General features: G+C 36.2%; 1 protein-coding gene across 1 annotated transcript; it reads right to left on the bottom strand.

Annotated features, from left to right (window-relative positions):
• Window positions 1-8760: 8760 nt before the first annotated feature.
• On the bottom strand, window positions 8761-18898 carry LOC132174839 (uncharacterized). Its single transcript, XM_059586535.1, has 10 exons — window positions 18650-18898; window positions 15426-15485; window positions 15282-15321; window positions 11433-11611; window positions 11255-11293; window positions 10980-11066; window positions 10685-10745; window positions 10114-10238; window positions 9400-9491; window positions 8761-9304 (listed from the first exon to the last, which is right to left on the bottom strand). Exons 1-10 carry the CDS (start codon window positions 18695-18697, stop codon window positions 9190-9192), a joined length of 846 nt encoding a protein of 281 aa, XP_059442518.1. The 5' UTR covers window positions 18698-18898; the 3' UTR covers window positions 8761-9189.
• Between the last annotated feature and the right edge of the window lie 1337 nt (window positions 18899-20235).

Below are 20235 nucleotides of genomic sequence, written 5' to 3'. Positions count from 1 at the left end.
ATTATATTTAGAGTTCTCATTTTTATTAATCCTTACAAAAATATACATAACAATAAAAAAAATCAATATTTTCTTTTATGAATCAATCCAAGAACAGCACCAAATCTATGCTAAACACATGTTCCAAAACTGAAGCACACATAAGCAAGCTAACCAAAAAAAAACCACCAAAAACATTATCAAGAACCTATACAAGATTATCATATATATATATATATATATGGCCACTTGATTTTGATACACTTCTGTTTTAAACAAAACTCTCTTTGATATACCTATTTCAAATAAAACCCACAAAAAAAATTGTCAAAATCCATACAAAACCCACCGAGAAAAAGCACATAAATAAACAATACAAAAAAAGATATAATTTTTTTTGATAAATCCTTACCCAAACTGCCACTTCTCTTTATCTTTCTCTCACCGTATGAAATAAAAGCCATGAAAAAATCTTGAGGTTTCATTTAAGACCCATTTAATCACCTTAATATCAAATACCCAAAGCTTAAGTATAAGCAGATAGGATCTTTTAAGTATAAGGATATTTGCTTTTCTAGGTTAATTGGTCTTATTTTATTATGGGCTTATTATATTGAGGCCTTATTAAATTGATGTCTTTTTTAAATTACATACTTATCATGATTAGAGGCCTTAAGCTTTTATGAAGGAAAAAAAAATTGGGCCTTAAAAAAAAACAAAGAAAAAAAGAGGCCTTAAATTAAAAAAAATAAAAATTATTAAAAAAAAATTTTGGGCCAAAAAAATACACACACACACACACACACACACATATATATATATATATGAGAATAACTTCTATAGGGTCTTAGCACAAACTAAGGCCTTTGTGCCCTCCAACAAATTTTTCCCAGTAAAATCCCCAATTTCCTTTCCTCCAAGTCCCGATTTTTCCCAATGCAAGAGAAATACAGAGAAATTTCTAATTTGAGAAGGAGGGAGAGAGAGGGAGCACCGGCAGCAGAGAAATTTTTTTTTTCTCTATTGCCGTCGGTGAGAGAAAAGGGCATTGGAGAGAGGGAGGTAGAGCACCGTTCTTACCCGGCGTTTTCTGTACCGAACGGCATCATCTCCGGCTTTCTCTGTACCGGCCGGCGTCGTCTCCGGCGGTGTCTCCGGCAACAGGTTGGTGGCTGGGGTGGTTTTGGAGAAAAATATGAAAAGTTTATTCTAGAAGGTGTTTTGTTTTAGGTATTATAGAAAAAAGATTAGGTGGAACATCATATTTTTGTTATAGTGTTTCATGCTGATGTGTCGCCTTCTTATTATAGGGCACAAAGGCCTTGGTTTGTGCCAAGACCCTATAGAAGTTATTCTCGTATAGTTACCCATTGACGCAACAATATTAAAAAAATAATATATATATATATACACACACACACACACACACATATATATGTGTGTGTGTGTGTGTGAGTGTGTGTATGATTCAGGGATCTAAAGTCAAAAAAAAATTTATCTCCTAATAAAAAAAAAATAGAAAATAGAAATAAAAGCTCTATCGCCCACAACTATCTCATGTCTCGGCCCACGCGTGACTTCATCTGCCACTCTGAACCAACCCTAACCTTTACTCACCCTTATAACCAAACACCAATCGAACCCATGGGCCAAAACCCTACCGGTCAAACCTTCCATATAAAACCCGCCCATCGTCTCTCTTTCTTGTATCTACGTCACTCTCCATTGCTATGGTGTCCTAGATGAAATACTATTGACAAAAAGAACGGCCGATCCACCAATCTACTCTCCAATTCATACAAGGTACACATCAGATCTTCCGAGAAAAAGCCTTTTTGGGTATGTTGATGATGTTGAAGCAATCTATTTTCTTGTTGTTTTGAGATTGCCATTTTTGGTGGTTGATGTAAGCAAACAAGATGCACAAATCTGGGCTCAAAATGGCTTTTGGATGGCTAAAACAACACAGAGGAAGAATGAAGGGAATATCCGAGGCAGGCGAGGGTGTTTGCTTCGGCCAATGCGCTCTGCAGGCACTTGAACCGGCGTGGTTAACAGCGAAACAGATAGAAGCAGGACGGCGAACAAGCATGCGGAACGTGCACCGCGGCTGCGGAAAAGTATGGGCCCATACATTTGCCCACAAGATGGTTATAGGAAAACCCGGCGAGACGCGCATGGGGAGAGGGAAAGGAAGTGTCAAATATAGCATTGTTGTAGTTCAACAGGGCAAAATCCTTTATGAAATGAGCGGAGTCGCCGAAAATATTGCCAGAAAGGCCGTTTCAGTTGCGGCATCCAAGATGCCCATACAGACTCGATTCATTGTTGAATCCAATAAGTTATTCGATTTTATTTGCGTTTTTAAAAATAATTCTATTTGCAAATGTACAAATTAAATTTGTAATTTTAAAAAATTCGTATTCGAGTGTAGGGTTCTAGTAGTGTCTTTTCCAACATGTGTATAAGACAATATAAGTTAATCCTAATTTAATCTAAGTCAAATTTTTCAACATTAACCCTTTAATTTTGTATGGGTTTATGTTGTATGTCGGGTTTCAAGTCGTCTTGAATATAGTCTATATAAGTTAGGATTCGGCTACTATACGGTAGTCACAACTACCACATAATGTTGTTACCCTAAACGTACAGTTTTGACACTTATAACAAAAGTGAGTCTAAAAAAACTCTTGTTTTTAGTCGTCTCTTTTATCCTTGCTGCCCACATAGGATCCGGCTTTTGTGGGTTCAATTGGTATCAAGTGACAAATGCTTCAATGTTTTGTTGGGTATCCAGAAGTTGTTAATGTTTTGCTGGGTCCGCTCTGGATGGGATGAAAGAACAAGAACATGGTGGCAGCAAGGATAAAAGAGACGACTAAAAACGACAGAGGTTTTTTGAGACTCACTTTTGTTGTGAGTCTCAAAATTGTACCGTATAGGGTAACAACATCTAATTAAACGGGTCAGACTTATTAACCATAACTCTTTAATTTCATGTCAAGTTGACGTATCATGTCAAAAATTGTAAGCCCAATAGTTAAGAGTTTATCAAAATTGCAATTTTACTTTTAAAATAGTACATTTTTAAAATGCATCTCTTGCAATGTATAGTTGTTTTTTTTCAAAGTTTTCAAAGTGCAATCATTTAAAAATGTATTTTTATGATTTGATTCAAAATTGCACTTAAAAAAATTCAAGAATGTCAAGATCTACATTGCTATCAAGCCTAGGTTCTTCCAAATAAGACTCTAATTGATTCTTTTGTGAATTAGGATCCAACCCACCATATGTTTTAAATTCCTACATACAAAAACAAAAAACAAAGAATATAAATATAATTTACTAAGTGGTTAAGAGTATATATATTATATACTAATAATATCACATAAATCACTAAATAAACATATAATTTTACAATTCTCATTTTGTTAGGCTTGGCAAGTGCTTTGTCATCAACAGGTTTTAGAGCAGTTGTAGTGCTTGAAGGTGAAGTTGTAGGAGAACCACTATATTCCATAAAAAAGAGATAATAATTGACCACAAATATGCTTAAACTGACTAAAGCCATCCACTCCATAAATTTACGTATAGCAAAAATTTACAAAATGTGTTTTGTAACGAGGATCCAAAATAATTGCTATGGCCAGCACTAAACTGAAGTTTGACCAATATTTCTCAAATTTTGAGAGCATTTTAGTTGTCTTTAATCATTTATACTCATCTTCACTCCCATTCTCTTCCTTTAAGGACATATAAATACTCGAATCCGCAGGAAAATATAAGTTGGTTGTGGGATATTTTGTATTAGAAAATTCACATGTAGCATTGTAAAAGCTACACAAGAAACTGCTAATACTTTCCATCTTTTCCCATTCAAGTAAAGTAGGGCAATGCTTAAAGTTTGGCTCAGTCATCTCTAAATAACTAAAAGCAAGTCGATAATGAATGACACTCACAAGCATAAGATATGTGGATTTCTATCTAATTGACACGTCTTGTTTTAGCCCCATTTTACTATTTACTGACATTTGATTCACAGCCTGCATAAACTTTTGTTTCGTTAGTTGTGATCCTTTAACATACTTAACACAATCACGAATCTTTTGGAGAGCACCATCAATCTCTTTCAAACCATCTTGTATTATTAAAGTAAGAATATGTGCACAACAACGAAGGTGAAAGAACTCACCAGAAGAAACAAGGACTTTCTTAATGTTCAATTGATCTTTTAATAACCCAACAAAATTATCATTGGATAAAGCATTATCTAATGTGATAGAGAAAACCTTGGTCTCAATCCCCCACGCTTGTATCATAGTGTGCATCTTTTCACACAAAGATGCTCCATTATGAGGTGGGGCCACGAATGAAAAGTTCAACACCCTTTTTTGTAAGACCCAATATGTATTAAAATAATGTGTTGTGTATATATCCATCAATTGTCAAAGAAGTCCACAAATCAGATGTTAAAGAAATCCTCCAACGACAACAATTCAATATAGCTTTAAGCTTTTGTTTTTCACTTGCATACATCTTACCCAAGCCAGCCTTAACAATGTTTCTAGATATAAGTTGTACACCATTACTCAAGTATTGCATTGATTCTCTTACACCCTCACATTCAACATATCGAAAAAGCAAATCATGCTTAATAATCGATGCAACAACCAATTCTCTAAATCTTTTAGGATCAAACTTAGAGGAAATTACTGATATACCTCCCCGACTTTCAAATAAGAGCATCTGCCCAATATCAAGTGTGTCTTTCCTATCACAAGTTTATATGTGTCGAGTCATATTTTCAGTTCCACATTCGCCGAGAGCCTTGTATGTTTTACCATATGCCTTGCATTTTGTAAATAACATATTATCACGTTCCACATTAATGAGATCAAAAAAATTCTAAACAACTGAGGTTCTCCTATGCTTTTTGGTCACCTTCTTACTAGTGCATTGACTTCTAGAAGACTCTTATGTTGGATTTAATTCAACCATATCATCTTCAAATATGTCTTCCATAGTATCTTCCTTATGTATTTCTATTTCGTTACTCATCTACACACATCATCGTTAATAAATCAATTCCCGTTAGACATATATCTTAACTAAGAGTTTCTAGAAAAATATCCTTAAAATGCTTTAAATCTGAATCAGTAAAATGACAGAAATAGAATGACACAATGAATCTACAATCTTGTCCTCCCGTTCATTTGTTATGTTGTGCTTGTGTTCTCTCTCGGTGAGTACTGCTTTTGGGGGTTTTCACTCAAACTCTCCCCCTCCCTGTTTGTTTGTGTGTGCCGCCGATCTCCTCCGCGCTCGCTTTGCTGCTCACCGCTCGCTGTCGGGTCTTTTCACGTGCCCCTCCCGCGCCAAGCTTTTTGTGCCACCTTCCGCGGTGGTTTCCGGCTAGCTCGCGATCGGCCTCCTCCGGCTGCCGTGACCCGCTTTGAGTGTTTTTCGTATTTATTTTCCTGTTTTGTTGTTTTCTGTTTTGTATTTCCTTTGAGTTCCCTTGTATTTGGTTTTATTTGCTGTAATTTCTTTTCCTGCATTAGTTTTATTGTTCCCTTTATTTCCCTGTATGGTTTTATTTATGCTTGTAATAAGGCTTTCTCATTCTGCTTTGTTGCGCCCGGTTGCTGCCCGATATTACTGGTCCAAACCTTTGGGTTGTGGATGTGAAATTTATCCTGGTTTTCGAGTCGAGGAGGATGAGTATCGGCTTGTGGGTTTTGCTCTCAAGGCCGAGGAATAAGTATTGGCTTGAGGGTTTTGCTCTCAAGGCCGATGAATAAGTATGAGCTTGGGGGTTTTGCTCTCAAGGCCGAGGAATAAGCGCTACCTATGCATTAGATAGTGTCTGTTTGATACAGATCTGAGTTTTCAACCTGATATTTAGTCATAGGTTAGCGGATGCTGTGTTTTGGTTGATTTGGTCTGTTGTTGATGATTGTATTTTTAGCTTCGGCTATGATTTACTTCTGAGCTTTTTGCTCTGTTTGTAAGAGCTTCAGGCTTGCAACTTTTATCAATTAATGAGTATGATATGTTTCAAAATTTGACATTATTGGTTAACGATAATAAATATTTGTAGTAAAAGTAATTAATTATAGTAATTAACTTAACAACAAACACATATTAATTTGTAGACTTGAGTTTTTGTAATAAACACTGATTAATTTCAAATGAAGCGTTTGGAACAGAGTACCCAAAAATAAGAAATCAACTTGCAGTTATACACATAAGATGTAACGACACAGGGAAAAGCGCTAGCCACATCTGCGCTATTACCCCAAAAAGGACTAGTTAATTTAGAGTTTCCCTAGAATTCATTATAAAGCCCAGTTTCACCTAGTAACTAGGCAATGTGGGACTTAGCGCCCATGACTATCTTTATAAACTATCCACTCTATGTGGACTTCTTCTCATCTTCCCAATATGGGATCGGGGTGTTACAAACTCCCCCTCTTAAATTCCTGACGTCCTCGTCAGGGCTACGTCATGCAGTGCTTTAATACCACATGGCCTGGCGTTAGTAGGTGGCTCTGATACCACTTGTAACGACCCAAGAAAAAGCGCTAGCCACATCTGCGCTATTACCCCAAAAGGACTAGTCAATTTGGAGTTTTCCTATAATTCATTATAAAGCTCAGTTTCACCTAGTAACTAGGCAATGTGGGACTTAGCACCCATAACTATCTTTATAAACTATCCACTCTATGTGGGCTTCTTCTCATCTTCCCAATATGGGACCGGGGTGTTACATAAGATCAAGAAATCAACTAATCTATAAGGAATAGAGTACCCAAATCTAAAATTTCATATTAAAATTACATTATTCAATGGAAAGAAAATTCCTGGAGGCTGGAATTAGAGTAGGCCGTCGTGCCGCTGTGCCGCAAACCAAGAGAGACGAAGAGATCGAGGAAGAAGGAGAGACCGATAGAGGTAGTGGTAATGCCTCGAACCAAGAGAAAGGGAGAGACTGACGGAGAGAGTCGAGAGACCGAGAGAGAAAGACTAAGAGAGTGTGATAGATCGGAGTGAGGGGCTGAGGGCGTGACTGTGTGAGCTGTGAGAGAGTCGAGAGGTGAGGCCGTGAAACCAAAACTATTGCAAACTAGTTTGAGGTCGTGACTCGTGAGGGTGAGGCCGTGAGAGAGTCGAGAGATAGTGAGGTCAGGTGAGGGTGAGCCGGTGAGGTGAGGCGGCCATGAGAGAATGGAGAGGCTAGTGAGTAGTGAATGATGGTAAGTGACGCAAGTGCAAAGTGATGGCTAGGGTTATTGGGTTAGTCTGCTTACTTACTACTTATGTGTATTAAAAAAATAATAATAAATACGGGTCAACCCATGGACCCATGAGTTGGACACGACCCAACACGTTTATTAAATGTGTCATAAACGGGTGACCCGTTTACGACCTGAACCCGTTTAGACTCAACTCTAACATTACGTATCGGGTTTGCGGGTCACGGGTTAAATTACCAACACTAAACAAAAGTTATGAAATGGAAAGGTTGAACATCCTCATTATTTTATATTTAATATTTCCTATTTATCTAAACTTAAATTTAATGTTTGCTTTAACTTCTAATACCAAAACCAAAAGCCATTTATTTTCTAATATTATTTTGATTGTTATATATATATATATATATATATATATATATACACACATATATATATTGTGCTAATGAATGAATATTATGTGTTGAAATTTTAGAATCTTCCATAGAGTTGTTCCAGAAAAGCATAAGCTTTTATATTTTACACCAAAAGATTTTTCCAATTTAAATAAGATTTCTACGAAAATTAAATCGGAGTTTTAAGTGAATTGATGATTCTACATTTTGCATGTCCACTAGCACCTAGTCTCTTCTCCCTTTATTTTATTTATTTCTTTTCTTTCGTTTCTCTCATAAAAGCTAAAGTTTCACTCCTCTCTCAAAACTCTCTGTACCCCTTTTCCTTCTCTCTTGCAATTTGGAATTGCAAGAATGAGCTTTTTATAATTGAAGCTTGCGGTCACTCTAGCCTCTAGAGCATTCTATTACTCACCAAATTTTACTAGCTAAATTAGCTACAAATCACATTTATCTATTTTGACTATCAACTTTCTTAAAGCACTGCCTGCAACACTATCTTTTTAACTATTTACTTTTACAATTTAATTAAATATTTTTTTTTCATTATTTGTTTATTCTTTCTCTAACATTTATATTTTTAAACGTTTGTCATTTTCAACGTTGCGGAGGAAATGAACGGTTGTGTTTAGAGTGAAAAATAAATAAAAAAGTCAGAGTGAAAAGAAATTTTATTATTTTTTTGTGAGCAAATAATTCACTCACCAAACAAAAATCATCATTTTGCTAAGGCTATTGGGGAGGGTTTTTTTTTTTTTTTTTTTTTTTTTTAGGATTCTGGCTCACCAAAAAACTATTTTGCGGAGTTCGATATAAAATATGGCATGTATAAAAAAAAGTTAATGAACAAGCACCTGCGAACCATCCACAAACCTTTATTAGAATGCGAGTAGATTACCCACTGGCAACTTAATTATTCATTAACCCCTCCATAATTAGTGCAATAATTTGATAAAACCTGAAAGAAACCTATCACATATCTCTCAATTTCTGAAATCATAAGTATCATAGATTCCACCTTCAGATAATTTAAGACTTTTTGCAGAAACACTTCGTAGAAATGCGCGTCCATTGACGAATTGCTCTATAATAATAATAATAATAATAATAATAATAATAAAAACTGCATGTAAACAAGTAATAGTATTGAGTACCAAGTTAAACATATTAGACGTCTTATGTGCCAATTTGCCACATGTCAATTCTTACATAATTGATCTAAAATAAAATATTAAAAAAACCCCCCCCAAAGAGATCTATGCCGTCCAAGGGTGCATATGAACAAGTTTTCTATGAATTTCTAAAACCAGGCCACAAATATAGGACAATGTGTAATATGTTGGCTTTCCCATAAGCAGATTGAGTAAATCTAGTCCAACTCGGATATTACGCATGCTTTCAACAATTTCCCCAAGTTGCCTACTCTAGGACAACCTATCTGACCAAAATCTTTAGTCCAGAAAACCTTTTGGGCCAATAACTTCAAGAACCGAGAATATAATATGGGTTGTTTTAGAAGAAATTGGAGGGCCAAAAAAAAAAAGAAAAAGAAGTATAGTTCAAACGTCGGTCAAGATTAATGAAGATACAATCACCACATATGCCAGAAAAAAGAAAATGGCTATCTGAATGAAGAACTTCGGATTTTCCCTCATGTTGGGGGATGTAACAGCCCTGTAAACCCGAAAACAATTTGGTTCAGAACAGAATCGAAGGAAATGACTGGTAATTAACTGATGAAATTGAATCTATGCTGCAAATGATGTTACCTGGCAATGCGCTGAGAGAGTCGGTGAAAGGGTAAACTCTGGATGAAGACGATGCCTGGTCCGGTTAGAACAGCTGTTACTAGATTCTCACCCTGCAAGATGGCAAACAAGCTTGGAAATTGGAAACAATTGATGCATTATTAATAAGACAGCTATGGGTATCAGCAGAAACGTAAAGATCAGGTACACTTTGAGACACCATATTCGCTGGGACCAACGATTTTCTCCATTTCAAATGAAATTAATAGTATCTATTTCATTATTAGTAAGACATACTAACATTAACATCATATACATCGTTAGATACACTAATTTTAAATTCTGACCATGAAATTGATACTCTCCATTTCATTTGAAATTGAGAATCTTATTCCATTGGGTGGACCCAACCACTGAGATAGCAAGTTTTTTTTTTTTTTTTGGGCGGGGGGGGATAGTAAGTATTGAAGGGCTTGGTCAACCTTATCATTAAAGTCCCCCAGAGCCACCTGAATCTTCATCTTTAGATGCGGCCACATATACATAAGATGCTCATAAAAATCAGACGGCTTCAATTTAGTTTTCTCTCTCTCAACAAAGCAAAGTTGAAATATGAAGATTGATTCGTTTTTTTTTTTGGAAGAGGAAATATCAACTACATCACATAAATGGGTTTTAACGAACCAAAAAATAACAAGGAAAGAAAAAGTAACAAGATGTATAGCAGAAACTCACCCCAAAAACAGCTCTTCTCATAGGACCATTGTACTTGATTTGAACATTGACAGTGGTTGTCAGGGCAACAATGCAAGATACATCAACAGCTAATACCTCACCCACTTCAAGAATTTTCTGTACAACTAGCCAATAGAGAAATCCATGGAGAATTAGTCCAAAGGGAAAATATTGGAGCTCTAATTTTGTTATTTGAACTAATTTTGTAATTTGAATTAGTCCAGGAAGTAGAGTAATCAATCAAGAAATAATAAGGCACAAAGGGAAAAGAATAAAAAATACCGGAAAAAATAGACAAGTTCTAACTTAGCCAAACACACGAGGCACAAGGAAGTACATTTGGGTTCATATACAAATGCTAAGGACACGACTAATCTGTTGGAGGGATGAGGGTACAAGCACAGCCTGGTGCTCAATCCACCCAGACATGCCTTGAACTCAGAGCAGGATTAAAGGCCTGCATGTATCCTGTTCCAATTGCTTTCTCTGCGAACTCATGGCAGAGCCAAACTCTAGAAAGGCATTCATAGAAATTTTCTAAGTCTGTATAAATGATTCAGAAAATTCATACCAGATCCACCCGCAACTATGAATGCAAGTCCTTGGCCGGATAGCTTCTGCCTCAGAAATCCCTATAATAAACTTAACATATTATTTACCATTGAAAGAAATATTTAAACGTCTTCCAAATAGGTAAACACATCACAATTGGGAGACCAGTGAAATAATGCAAAGAGATAGGATACTCAAAATAACAAAAGACAAAAAAGAAAAGAAACAAAGAAGAAAAGAAAGGAAAAGAAACAACTCAACTGCTGGAAGGACTGCAAGAGGCCAATTAAAATAACAGAAGAAGAAGAACTCACCTCTGCACCAGTGATGATGTTACGTGCCCTCTGATCAACTGTATTACTGACCTTCACATCATTGATGGAGCAAAGGAATGCATCTGGCTGCAGATCATTTTAACTAAGTCACATAAAAGTACAGCTGACAGAAATAAAGAAAAGGAAAAGGTGATTATATCATAAGACCACCGGAGATTATGTAAAGTTGCTCACTGCCAAATGGAAAAATACCAGGAAAGGATTGCAAACTTAGCAGAGCAAAGAGGCAAGTAAAGCAAATAATTTGGCTCTACCTGACATAAAATTTCTCCACTGAACATTGCCAAATCAATCTGTAGAATAATGCCAGAAACATATGACAAGACTAGAGTTAGCCATAATCTAATAGAAAGAATGAATCTTCAGCATGCTGACTTAAAATGAGCAAGAAATTAAGTATTCACAGAAATGTGGTGTCTAAAAAGCACATACCGGGAGAATTCTCGCAAGAGAAGGTGCGGCAATTCCAACAAACCCATCACTTGGACCAGGATTACGAAAAACTATACTACTCACACTCTTCCCGAAAAGCCATTGCCACATACCTACTTCATTTTCAGGGGCATAAACATTTTCCATTTCAATGGACCCAGACATGAAGCACATGGAACCTACAAATTTTCATATATCAGTTGCTACACAATAAGCCAAGAAAAAATACATTTTATGATCTATAACTCAAATGAGAAAACAAATATAACTTCAGTCAAGAAAAGTTTTGTCAAATTTAATCCATAATCCATTCTAGAAATATAGAAGATAACTACTAGAGATGATAAAAATCCTAAAAGAGTTCCAACAAATAATTTTCAATGAGCTCTCCATGTCTTTGTCCCTATAGCAACAAGCCCCTGCTACATGGCTCCAACCCAGTTGGCTAGATTAAAGATGCAGAAGATGATCTGCTGGACTTTTTGTTCATATGGGGTGCAAATATTGCTTAAAGAAAAAACACAACAGACATCTAACACAGCATGTGGACTATTAAGAAGAGCACAAAGAAGCATTGGTAACCAGCAGCCTCTCCTGAACAAGGTTTAGCAGGGGATGGAGATGCAAGTCCAAATAGAAAAAGAATACGGAACTAAGAAAAACATGGAAACATCTCCTATATTGCCCTACAAAAGTAAGGAGCATTCGCCAATCCTAAAGAACAAACACTAAGGCAGTGCTGTGCATATGGAATATCACAAGGAAGAAATAGATGTTAGCGTATATGCATTTAAATGGGGATGGAACTTATATGGCTCGAAGCACACCCAACTAGAGAGCTAAATGACGTAATCGCAAAATCACACGGTGAAAGTAGGAAAAAGGGAGGAAAAAGAAGCTAAAAAGGGGGAGAGAGAAAGAAGTTAAGGGGAGAAAAAGAGAGAAGAAACCAAGGGGGAGAAAGAGAGAAAGGAGAATCAATTCCACATACTTTTTATTCCATCAAAGTCTGCTTCCATTGGAGTACAAAACACTATTAAATAGACTAAAGACTAAACCCTAATCTAGCGCAATGCCCATTTATTGAATTATCAAAAACATCCTTCACTCTTGAAAATTAAATACAACATAAAGCTAAATACTAATAAGACTAAATTAAGGTATAGACCGGCAACATGTGAAGTTGAGGTGGTCTTGATTTGAAACAAAGACCACCATGAGTCTGATGATGCGACAACTGTATGGGCTGATGGCAAAAATTGAAGGGGAAGGTGGTGTGGGATTTGCAAATTGAGATCCACCAACATCGCATGAAACTAGAGGCCGATACGTTCAACACAAAGCGCACAAGCAGTGGTGACTAGTGGACAGGTATGCGAGTGAGGACACCGAGACCGGTGGGGGGTGCAGCTGAAGGTTGTGACAATAGGACCATGACAGCGGCATTGACAAGATGGTTCCAACATGGGTTTGTCAAAAAGGTTGAGACTTCGAGTTGGATATGGTTTGTTGACCTTGCGAAGGGGATTTTCTAAGCTTTTTTTTTTCCTCTTTGAACTAGGTGGTGGATACCAATTGTTATCTGCCCCCATTGGAGTAACAAAATAGACTTCGAGGTGGTTTGTTGACTTTGCACAATTGTTATGGTAAACAATCGGGTTTGGCTTTGGCTCTGATACCAATTTGACGTAGAACCGCATTAATCACAAAATCACATGGTGAAAGTAGGGAAAAGAGTGGAGAAAGAAGCTAAAAAGGGACAGAAAGAAGAAGAATCAATTCCTTATATTTTTTATTCTATCAAAATCTGCCCCCATTGGAGTGCAAAACAAACTTAAATAGACTAACAACTAAATCCTAATCTAGGGCAACGCCCATTTATTGAATTACCAAAAACACCCTTGACTCTAGAAAATTAAATAAAAAATAAATCTAAATACTAATATCCCAGATTTTTTTAAACAAATAATTGATCTAAGTTAAATAAGATTAAATTAACGGAAAATTTGTGTCTTGCCTCTTGCGTCTTTAAAATGAAACTTTAGCAGGATTATTGGTGCCTCCTAAACCCATTTGAAACTCACACGACAGTAGATAAAACATGTCACATCATAAACAGCCACAGAAATATAGATGATGGGAATGAAGGAATGTTATTTGTAAAAATTTTAACACAAGATCACAGAGCAAGCAGAAAGCTGCATGGTTACAGATTGCAAGTCCAAGGAAAGGAAATCCATTTCTGGGCAAGCTGACATGAAATAGCGTAAAAACGATAAGAATCCTTAGCATATAGGATGCAGAAAGATTAACTACCAAATTGACAGATCCTATTCCTTTTTATCAATACCAAAGTATGTAATAACACAAAGTAATGTCAACCAAACAGCTCCAAATTAAAACATGGCTAGAATGTAAACATAGCCAAACAACGACTCAAGTGAAAACAACATGGTTGTTAGAACCATTCTAGTCAGTTAAATGTTCCGCGCATACCTATTTTCAAATGGACAGACAAGCCCCTAATATAGTTTTCCTCACACAGGTGTAACAAAATCGATTGTATACAACTCTATGCACAGCCAAAACCAATGATGAAAGAGCATCACTGGATAAGATTATCCATGTCATCCATCATCAAGGAAAAGAATTATGAATGACTGACAAGATTAATTAATTATGGTCTCCACTCACAACCTTTTAATACCCATAACCAATCTTTCACTATATTATGTTCTTGAAATAAAAAAACAGCACTTCAAACAACAACAAATTGGCATCAAGAACTGACCAAGTCTCCAACACCATACTAGTAAAATCACTTAGAGAACTTCTTGTGACTACTTTAGTATATGAAATTAAATGCTTAAATTTATCCTTTCCTATCATCTTAACTCTAGAACTCCAGAACTCTGGCCAATCTTCTATCAAGCTTCCTCTTGCATTTCAGAACCCGTTGGCTAAAGGTTTTGTTTTTGTGATTGCGTGGTTTAAACAAAGATCAACGAGAGGTTTAAGAATAAGGCTTATATAGACCCTGGGAAAACAAGAAGTTTGAGTGCAAGTCGGATTCTGAAAAAATAACTTTTGGAAGGCGGCATTCGGATGGATAAATGTCTCATTCGGATGCAGCTAGGGATTCACAGATTCATTGCTGACAGCATTTGAACATAGTCCAACCATACGTTCGACTGGATGATTCCACTGTTTGCGATCCTTCTCCCATTCGTACAGTGTCCGACCATGAGTTCCAATCGAGCAAAACTGTGACATCTTTGATTTTATACCATTCAACCAACCACCAACCACCAACCATTACTCCAAACAAGCTATTTTGAAATTCACAATTTTACTCACTGAAGACTGACGTTTGAACCCTGTGCGAATGCCACTCCAAACGAATGCTTTTGGATCACTTCATTATGTGTATTGACATATGCCATTCGGACACAGTGTGATCACCAGTTCAACTGGCCTCTAAAACTTGTTTCCTTTTGAAAGTGCCTTATTCGAACATCTACCAACCGAGACTTCAACCGAGCCATTATGAACCTTAATTTTGACCAAGTGTCTGAATTCCAGTTTACTTACCGACTTAACCTAACAAACATAGACTTACAACCAACTTCGTTTTGACATAGAATTTGCTAATAATCACCAATAGATAAGCATCAGAATTAAAAATTATTAGATAGATCTAAAAGAACAACACCTCCCCCCCAGGAAAGAAATTAGAAAAGAAAAGAAAAAGGAAGAATGATAAGCTAACAGGATGATGTTAGTTCTCTTTGAAATCTAACAACTACATGGAATTGACCATAAATTGAAAACCCATATTGGGCAACTTACCAGGTTTTGCAATGATCCTTTCTTGTGACTTCAACATTATCTGAAAATGTGCAAACCATAATTAAAATGTTTATGAGATAAAGATACAGAAGCAGAGGAATACGAAAAACAAATTTGCAAACTTTGGGATAATCATGCATATACCTGAACCACCTGAGCTTCACCACCCAAAATCTGAAAAGGTATCACAGCATCTTGCGGACTCTACAGTAGTACAATATCACGCATCAGATTATGCAGCATATTGAATATCAGCACACAAGACATCAAGGACCATCAATATTTGCACAATTCATATTAATATGAGAATGCCAGCTCCTTTGATCATACCAGACTTCAAAAAAAACACAAAATTAAGCTTATATCAGGAGCAACCACCAATATCACATTATACATACAACCAATTTTGTAGCAAAGCATTCAATTCATAGTATATTATAGTTTACTATTGATCAAATTCACAATCTTTTCATAAGAATTAGGGAAAATTACTGAATCACTCCTTAAATTTTGGGCCTCTATCAAATCGGTTCCTGCGTTTCTATTTTTAGGGGTAATTACCTTTTGCCCCATGAACTACAGAGCATTGACACTTTCACCCCATGAACTACTAACTATGACACCTGACCCCATCAAACTACCATCTTATGACAAAAAATCCCATTCCGTCAGTCAAATGAGTTAAAATTGACGGTCATGTGCCATTTTAAATTTTTTTTCTTCCACTTTTGCCCTCACTTCATTTTATTTACTTTTACAAATAAATAAATAAATAACAAAATAATTAAAAAATTAAAAAAATCGCAGCCCAAGGTTCGTCCTCTTCTCTTCCTCCTCAATCGCAACCCAGCAAACAAGAAATGCAAGAATCCAAGCAAACAAGGAACCCATACAGATTGGTTCCTTCAAATACATGAATGACCATTGCTTTTATCACTAATTACTAAATATATGCAAATGTTTTCATCTTGATTTGGTTCTGTTGTTTGGATTTGGATTTGGGCGGTTGAGTTTTGGAGATGGACATGGAGATTTGGAAGGGGGTTGTGAAATGGGTTTGTCGGCTTTGGGTGGTTGAGTTTTGGAGTGTGATTGCTTGGGAGATTGAGGACTAGTTGTCTCCATAACTCATATGGATTGGTGTTTGGGTTGAAGTGCAGCGAAAGAGAAGCGCAAAGTGGAAGAAAGCTTTGGTGGAGGAAAGGGGGTCTCTGGTTCTTGGGCAGGGGAAGCCATTGATGGTGTTTTGGAGCTTTGATAGAATTTTTTTCTTTTCTTTTTGGCCCTTGGGGGTGGCCTCGAGGGCCAAACGGTGGCCCTTAGGGGGTGGTCCGGCCACCAATAAAGCCATATCAAAAAAAAAATAATAATAATATTATATTATTTTAGTTTTTATTTATTTTAAAAATGTTAAATAATATTTTATTAATTTTTTAGAAGTGGGACACGTGGCATCTTGATGGCCCTAGGATGGACGTTATAAGCGTCATTTTACACATAAAGATATTTTCATGTGTTGGATTACTAGAATGGAGGGTATAAGCGTCATTTTCACAGTCTAAGGTGAGGGCAAAAGTGGAAGAAAAAAATTTAAAAATGACATATGATTTGCACATGACAGTTGACTGTCAATTTTAACCCGTTTGACTGACAGAATGGGGATTTTTGTTATAAGATGATAGTTTGATGGAGTCAGGTGTCATAATTAGTAGTTCATTGGAAGAAAGTGTCAAGGCGCTGTAGTTCATGGGGGCAAAAGGTAATTACCCCCTTTTTTTATCTTTTAGCTCCTTGAGTTTGTCTCCATTATCAAATCAATCCTTCAGCTCAATTCCACATAGTTTTCGTCAATTTTTCTCATGGAACCTGAATAAAATTAAAAATTATAACAAGTTGAAGAAACATCAAAGTAGGAGCTGTTAAGGGGTGGCTAGCCATGAGCCACCCCCAACCCTTGATAGAGGAGGTGGCTCATGACCACCCCGTAACCCCTCAGAAGCCTTCAAGCCACCCACTAATTTTTTTTTCTTTCTTTTAGAAAATTGTATAATTGCAATTTTATACGGTTCCATAAAAAAAAAAAAAAAGTTAATGGAATCTATACGGAATTGGATGAAAGGATCGATTTGATAATGGGAACAACTTCAATGCGGCAATTTGATAAAAACCCAAAACTCAGGAAGAATAATTATATTGGCAAATTGGAAAGTGTGCTTTTAATAAGGATAACCCTACCATCCTTAGATAAAAACATTCTTTTCCATTCTTTTCCAACTAGCCAGCTGACGCTCATCTTTTCAATAACACTGTCCCAAATATACTTGGCCTTATAGGAGGCCCCTAATGGAAGACCAAGATACTTCAAATGCATAGAAAAAAACCCTGCAGCCCGTAATGCCCACCAACCCATCCACATTATCCACATTACCCACAAAAATTTAACAATAGCAGAAACCACAAACTATGATCCATCAAGCATAGATGTCTACGCTGATTGAGTGACTGCCAGAGCATGCATATTATCCTAATGAAATGGACAAAATTGACACATTTTGGACAGGGCGTTTAAGGAAAAGATAAGAAGAAAGGTTGTGTGCAACTAGAGTGTTAAATAGATCTTGATGCGGTATTACTTGAGTGATTTCACCAAACATATATCAATTTAATACAAACTATAAGAAAGTTTAAGTCAGGGAGGTAAATAGTAATTTACCCAAAAAAAATATACGCCAATTGATCCAACTTTTCCTTTAAAAAAAACTGACCGGTGATTCACCTTTATCATTCAGGAAATTTCAATTCCCATCATTGAGATCAGCATGTGCCGACTACACATTGACCATTAGACTGAAGCTTTCACAGCATATGCATAGCAAACACCAATTGCTTGGCCTAATTTCTCCTTGTTTGTTAGCATTGATCTCAAAGTACCAAGACTTATCGAGGCATGCAGACAGCTATAAAATAATATTTTGCACAGTCCACACTCAACTCCAAAACCCCCATGATCTAAACACACGCACACACACAAAAGACACAGACCAAACTTAGCTAATGGTCTTACAAACTTACCTCCACCAAATTAAAACCTAACTAGCAAACTGATTGACAAATCTTCAATAATGCACATAAAGCAAATCGGATCAAACGCCAAAGCCAAAGCAAACCCCTAAATTCACATACAAATTTATAGAACTAGCTCCATTCAGCTACTGCGAGAAAGATTCAAAATAAAAGACATGAAATTCAGAATTTCTTTTCGTTTCCCTAAGTTTTCTCGGCAATCAAACACAGAACACACCAAAAACAAACAAACAAACAAACCACGGATCGAATCGTGAAGAAACGGAGTGTGAAGAAGTGAATACCTGGTAGACGTAAGGTTGGAAAGGCGTTGAGAAAAACGGTGCAGCCATGGCGAAAAAACAAAGTACAGCTTTGAATTCCGAGAGATCGAACAGAATGAAATCGTTCAATTTCTTTCTCAGATTTCAATATGCTTCCATTTGTGAAATTGAAATCGTTCAATTTCTTGGTTTCTAGTGCAGGGTTTTGGTTGCCTTCGGAAACCAAATGGAGACCAAATTACCAAAATAACCTTGACTGTTAAATGGCTTTGGAATTGGAGTTTCCCGGCATTTTACAGATGTTCAGTGGCGTTTTTGTCAAATTGAGTTCATTTTCAGGTTCAGGTTTTGTCTTTTACTATCTTTTTTTTTTTCCTGTGCTGTCTTTTACTTATTTGATTTAATTTGCAATTTGTTGGACGTAGTACACGTGGCAGTGTTTATGACGTGGCGCATCTCTGTTGATTGTCGCTCAACTATCGACGTGCTTAAATAAACTACTTTTTTTTCTTGTTTCTTTTTTCTCTAACCAAACTATATATATATATATTTTAAGAAAAACAAAAAGATTATGCTACACGTCCTAAAAATTTTCTCCAATTATTCTTTTCCCTCACAATCCTATGTAATATATTATTTTAAAAAATTTGTTATCATTTCGTAGGATCGTGACACATCATTTTTTAGAGTAAATTTTAAAAAAAATTTGCGAAATGTAGCATTCTTCAAACAAAAAGTATAAGTGAAACGACTCAATAAAAACCCTAATACAATTTAAAATTGGCCAAAAGGATGGCCTGAGTCGGTGATTCTTGGCATTCTTACCTCACCAGCCAATAATAATAAGCTAACTTGGAAACCACAACAAGGGAGAGAGCATTTTGTGGTGTCCTAATCGGAGCTATTAGAGCGGACGGCATAGGGTATATCGTGCGCATCTAGATATGCAACTAGATATGAAGATCTCCATAAATGAAAGAGGAATACCAACTATGAAGATCTAGGCATGAGAGAGCATTGGAGCCAAAATTATCGCATGGGACTCAAAATAGAGGGGCGGCGCGTGCAGGCAACGCGGGCCGTGGTAACATGTGGGGTGCATGCACAATGAAAGAATTCGGCAAGTAGATCCATGGTTGATGAAGGAGAGGAAGTGGTGCATTAGGGTTGAGGGAGTGGATGCACAATAAATCTAGCTTTTAAATTGCTAAATTATTAAAAAAAAAAAAAAAACAAAACAAAACAAAATTGAAATGAAAGAAAGAGGAAGGAGGAGATTGAGTTCTTCCCTCTCTCCATCGACACTAATAGAAGAAATCATAGGCTCATGGAAGAAAGTTTACTAGAGAGGGAAGTGGAGTGAGGGCATTCAAATAAATTACTTGCATCATGTTCTTAGTCATTTTTAAATTTACAATCCACTTATTTTTTTTTTTTTAAAAAAAAGAAAAAAGTTTTAGTTTTATTTATTATTTTTTTTTTTTAAAAAAAATTTATTAAGAATATTTTCATCATTATGCGGACATTATCGTAATTGAAAGTTTACGAATGACATAGTCAATTGAGTTGTAGTTTAATATGTAAAATTGTAATGACAAACGTACTCT

The sequence above is a fragment of the Corylus avellana genome, chromosome ca3 (assembly GCF_901000735.1).
Source record: "Corylus avellana chromosome ca3, CavTom2PMs-1.0".
Taxonomy (NCBI): Eukaryota; Viridiplantae; Streptophyta; class Magnoliopsida; order Fagales; family Betulaceae; genus Corylus; species Corylus avellana.
The sequence above is the reverse complement of the archived record's forward strand: the minus strand, read 5'-3'. Positions and strand labels throughout refer to the sequence as shown.

Bases quoted from the DNA above. Each gene is read 5' to 3' on its own strand.
- LOC132174839 (XM_059586535.1), bottom strand. From the start codon at position 18,697: ATGGCTGCACCGTTTTTCTCAACGCCTTTCCAACCTTACGTCTACCAG. The intron at 15,322-15,425 runs GTATATGCATGA...GCACATTTTCAG, and splicing joins GTGAAGCTCAGGTGGTTCAG to ATAATGTTGAAGTCACAAGA. The intron at 11,067-11,254 runs GTAGAGCCAAAT...AATGATCTGCAG, and splicing joins GTGGAGAAATTTTATGTCAG to CCAGATGCATTCCTTTGCTC.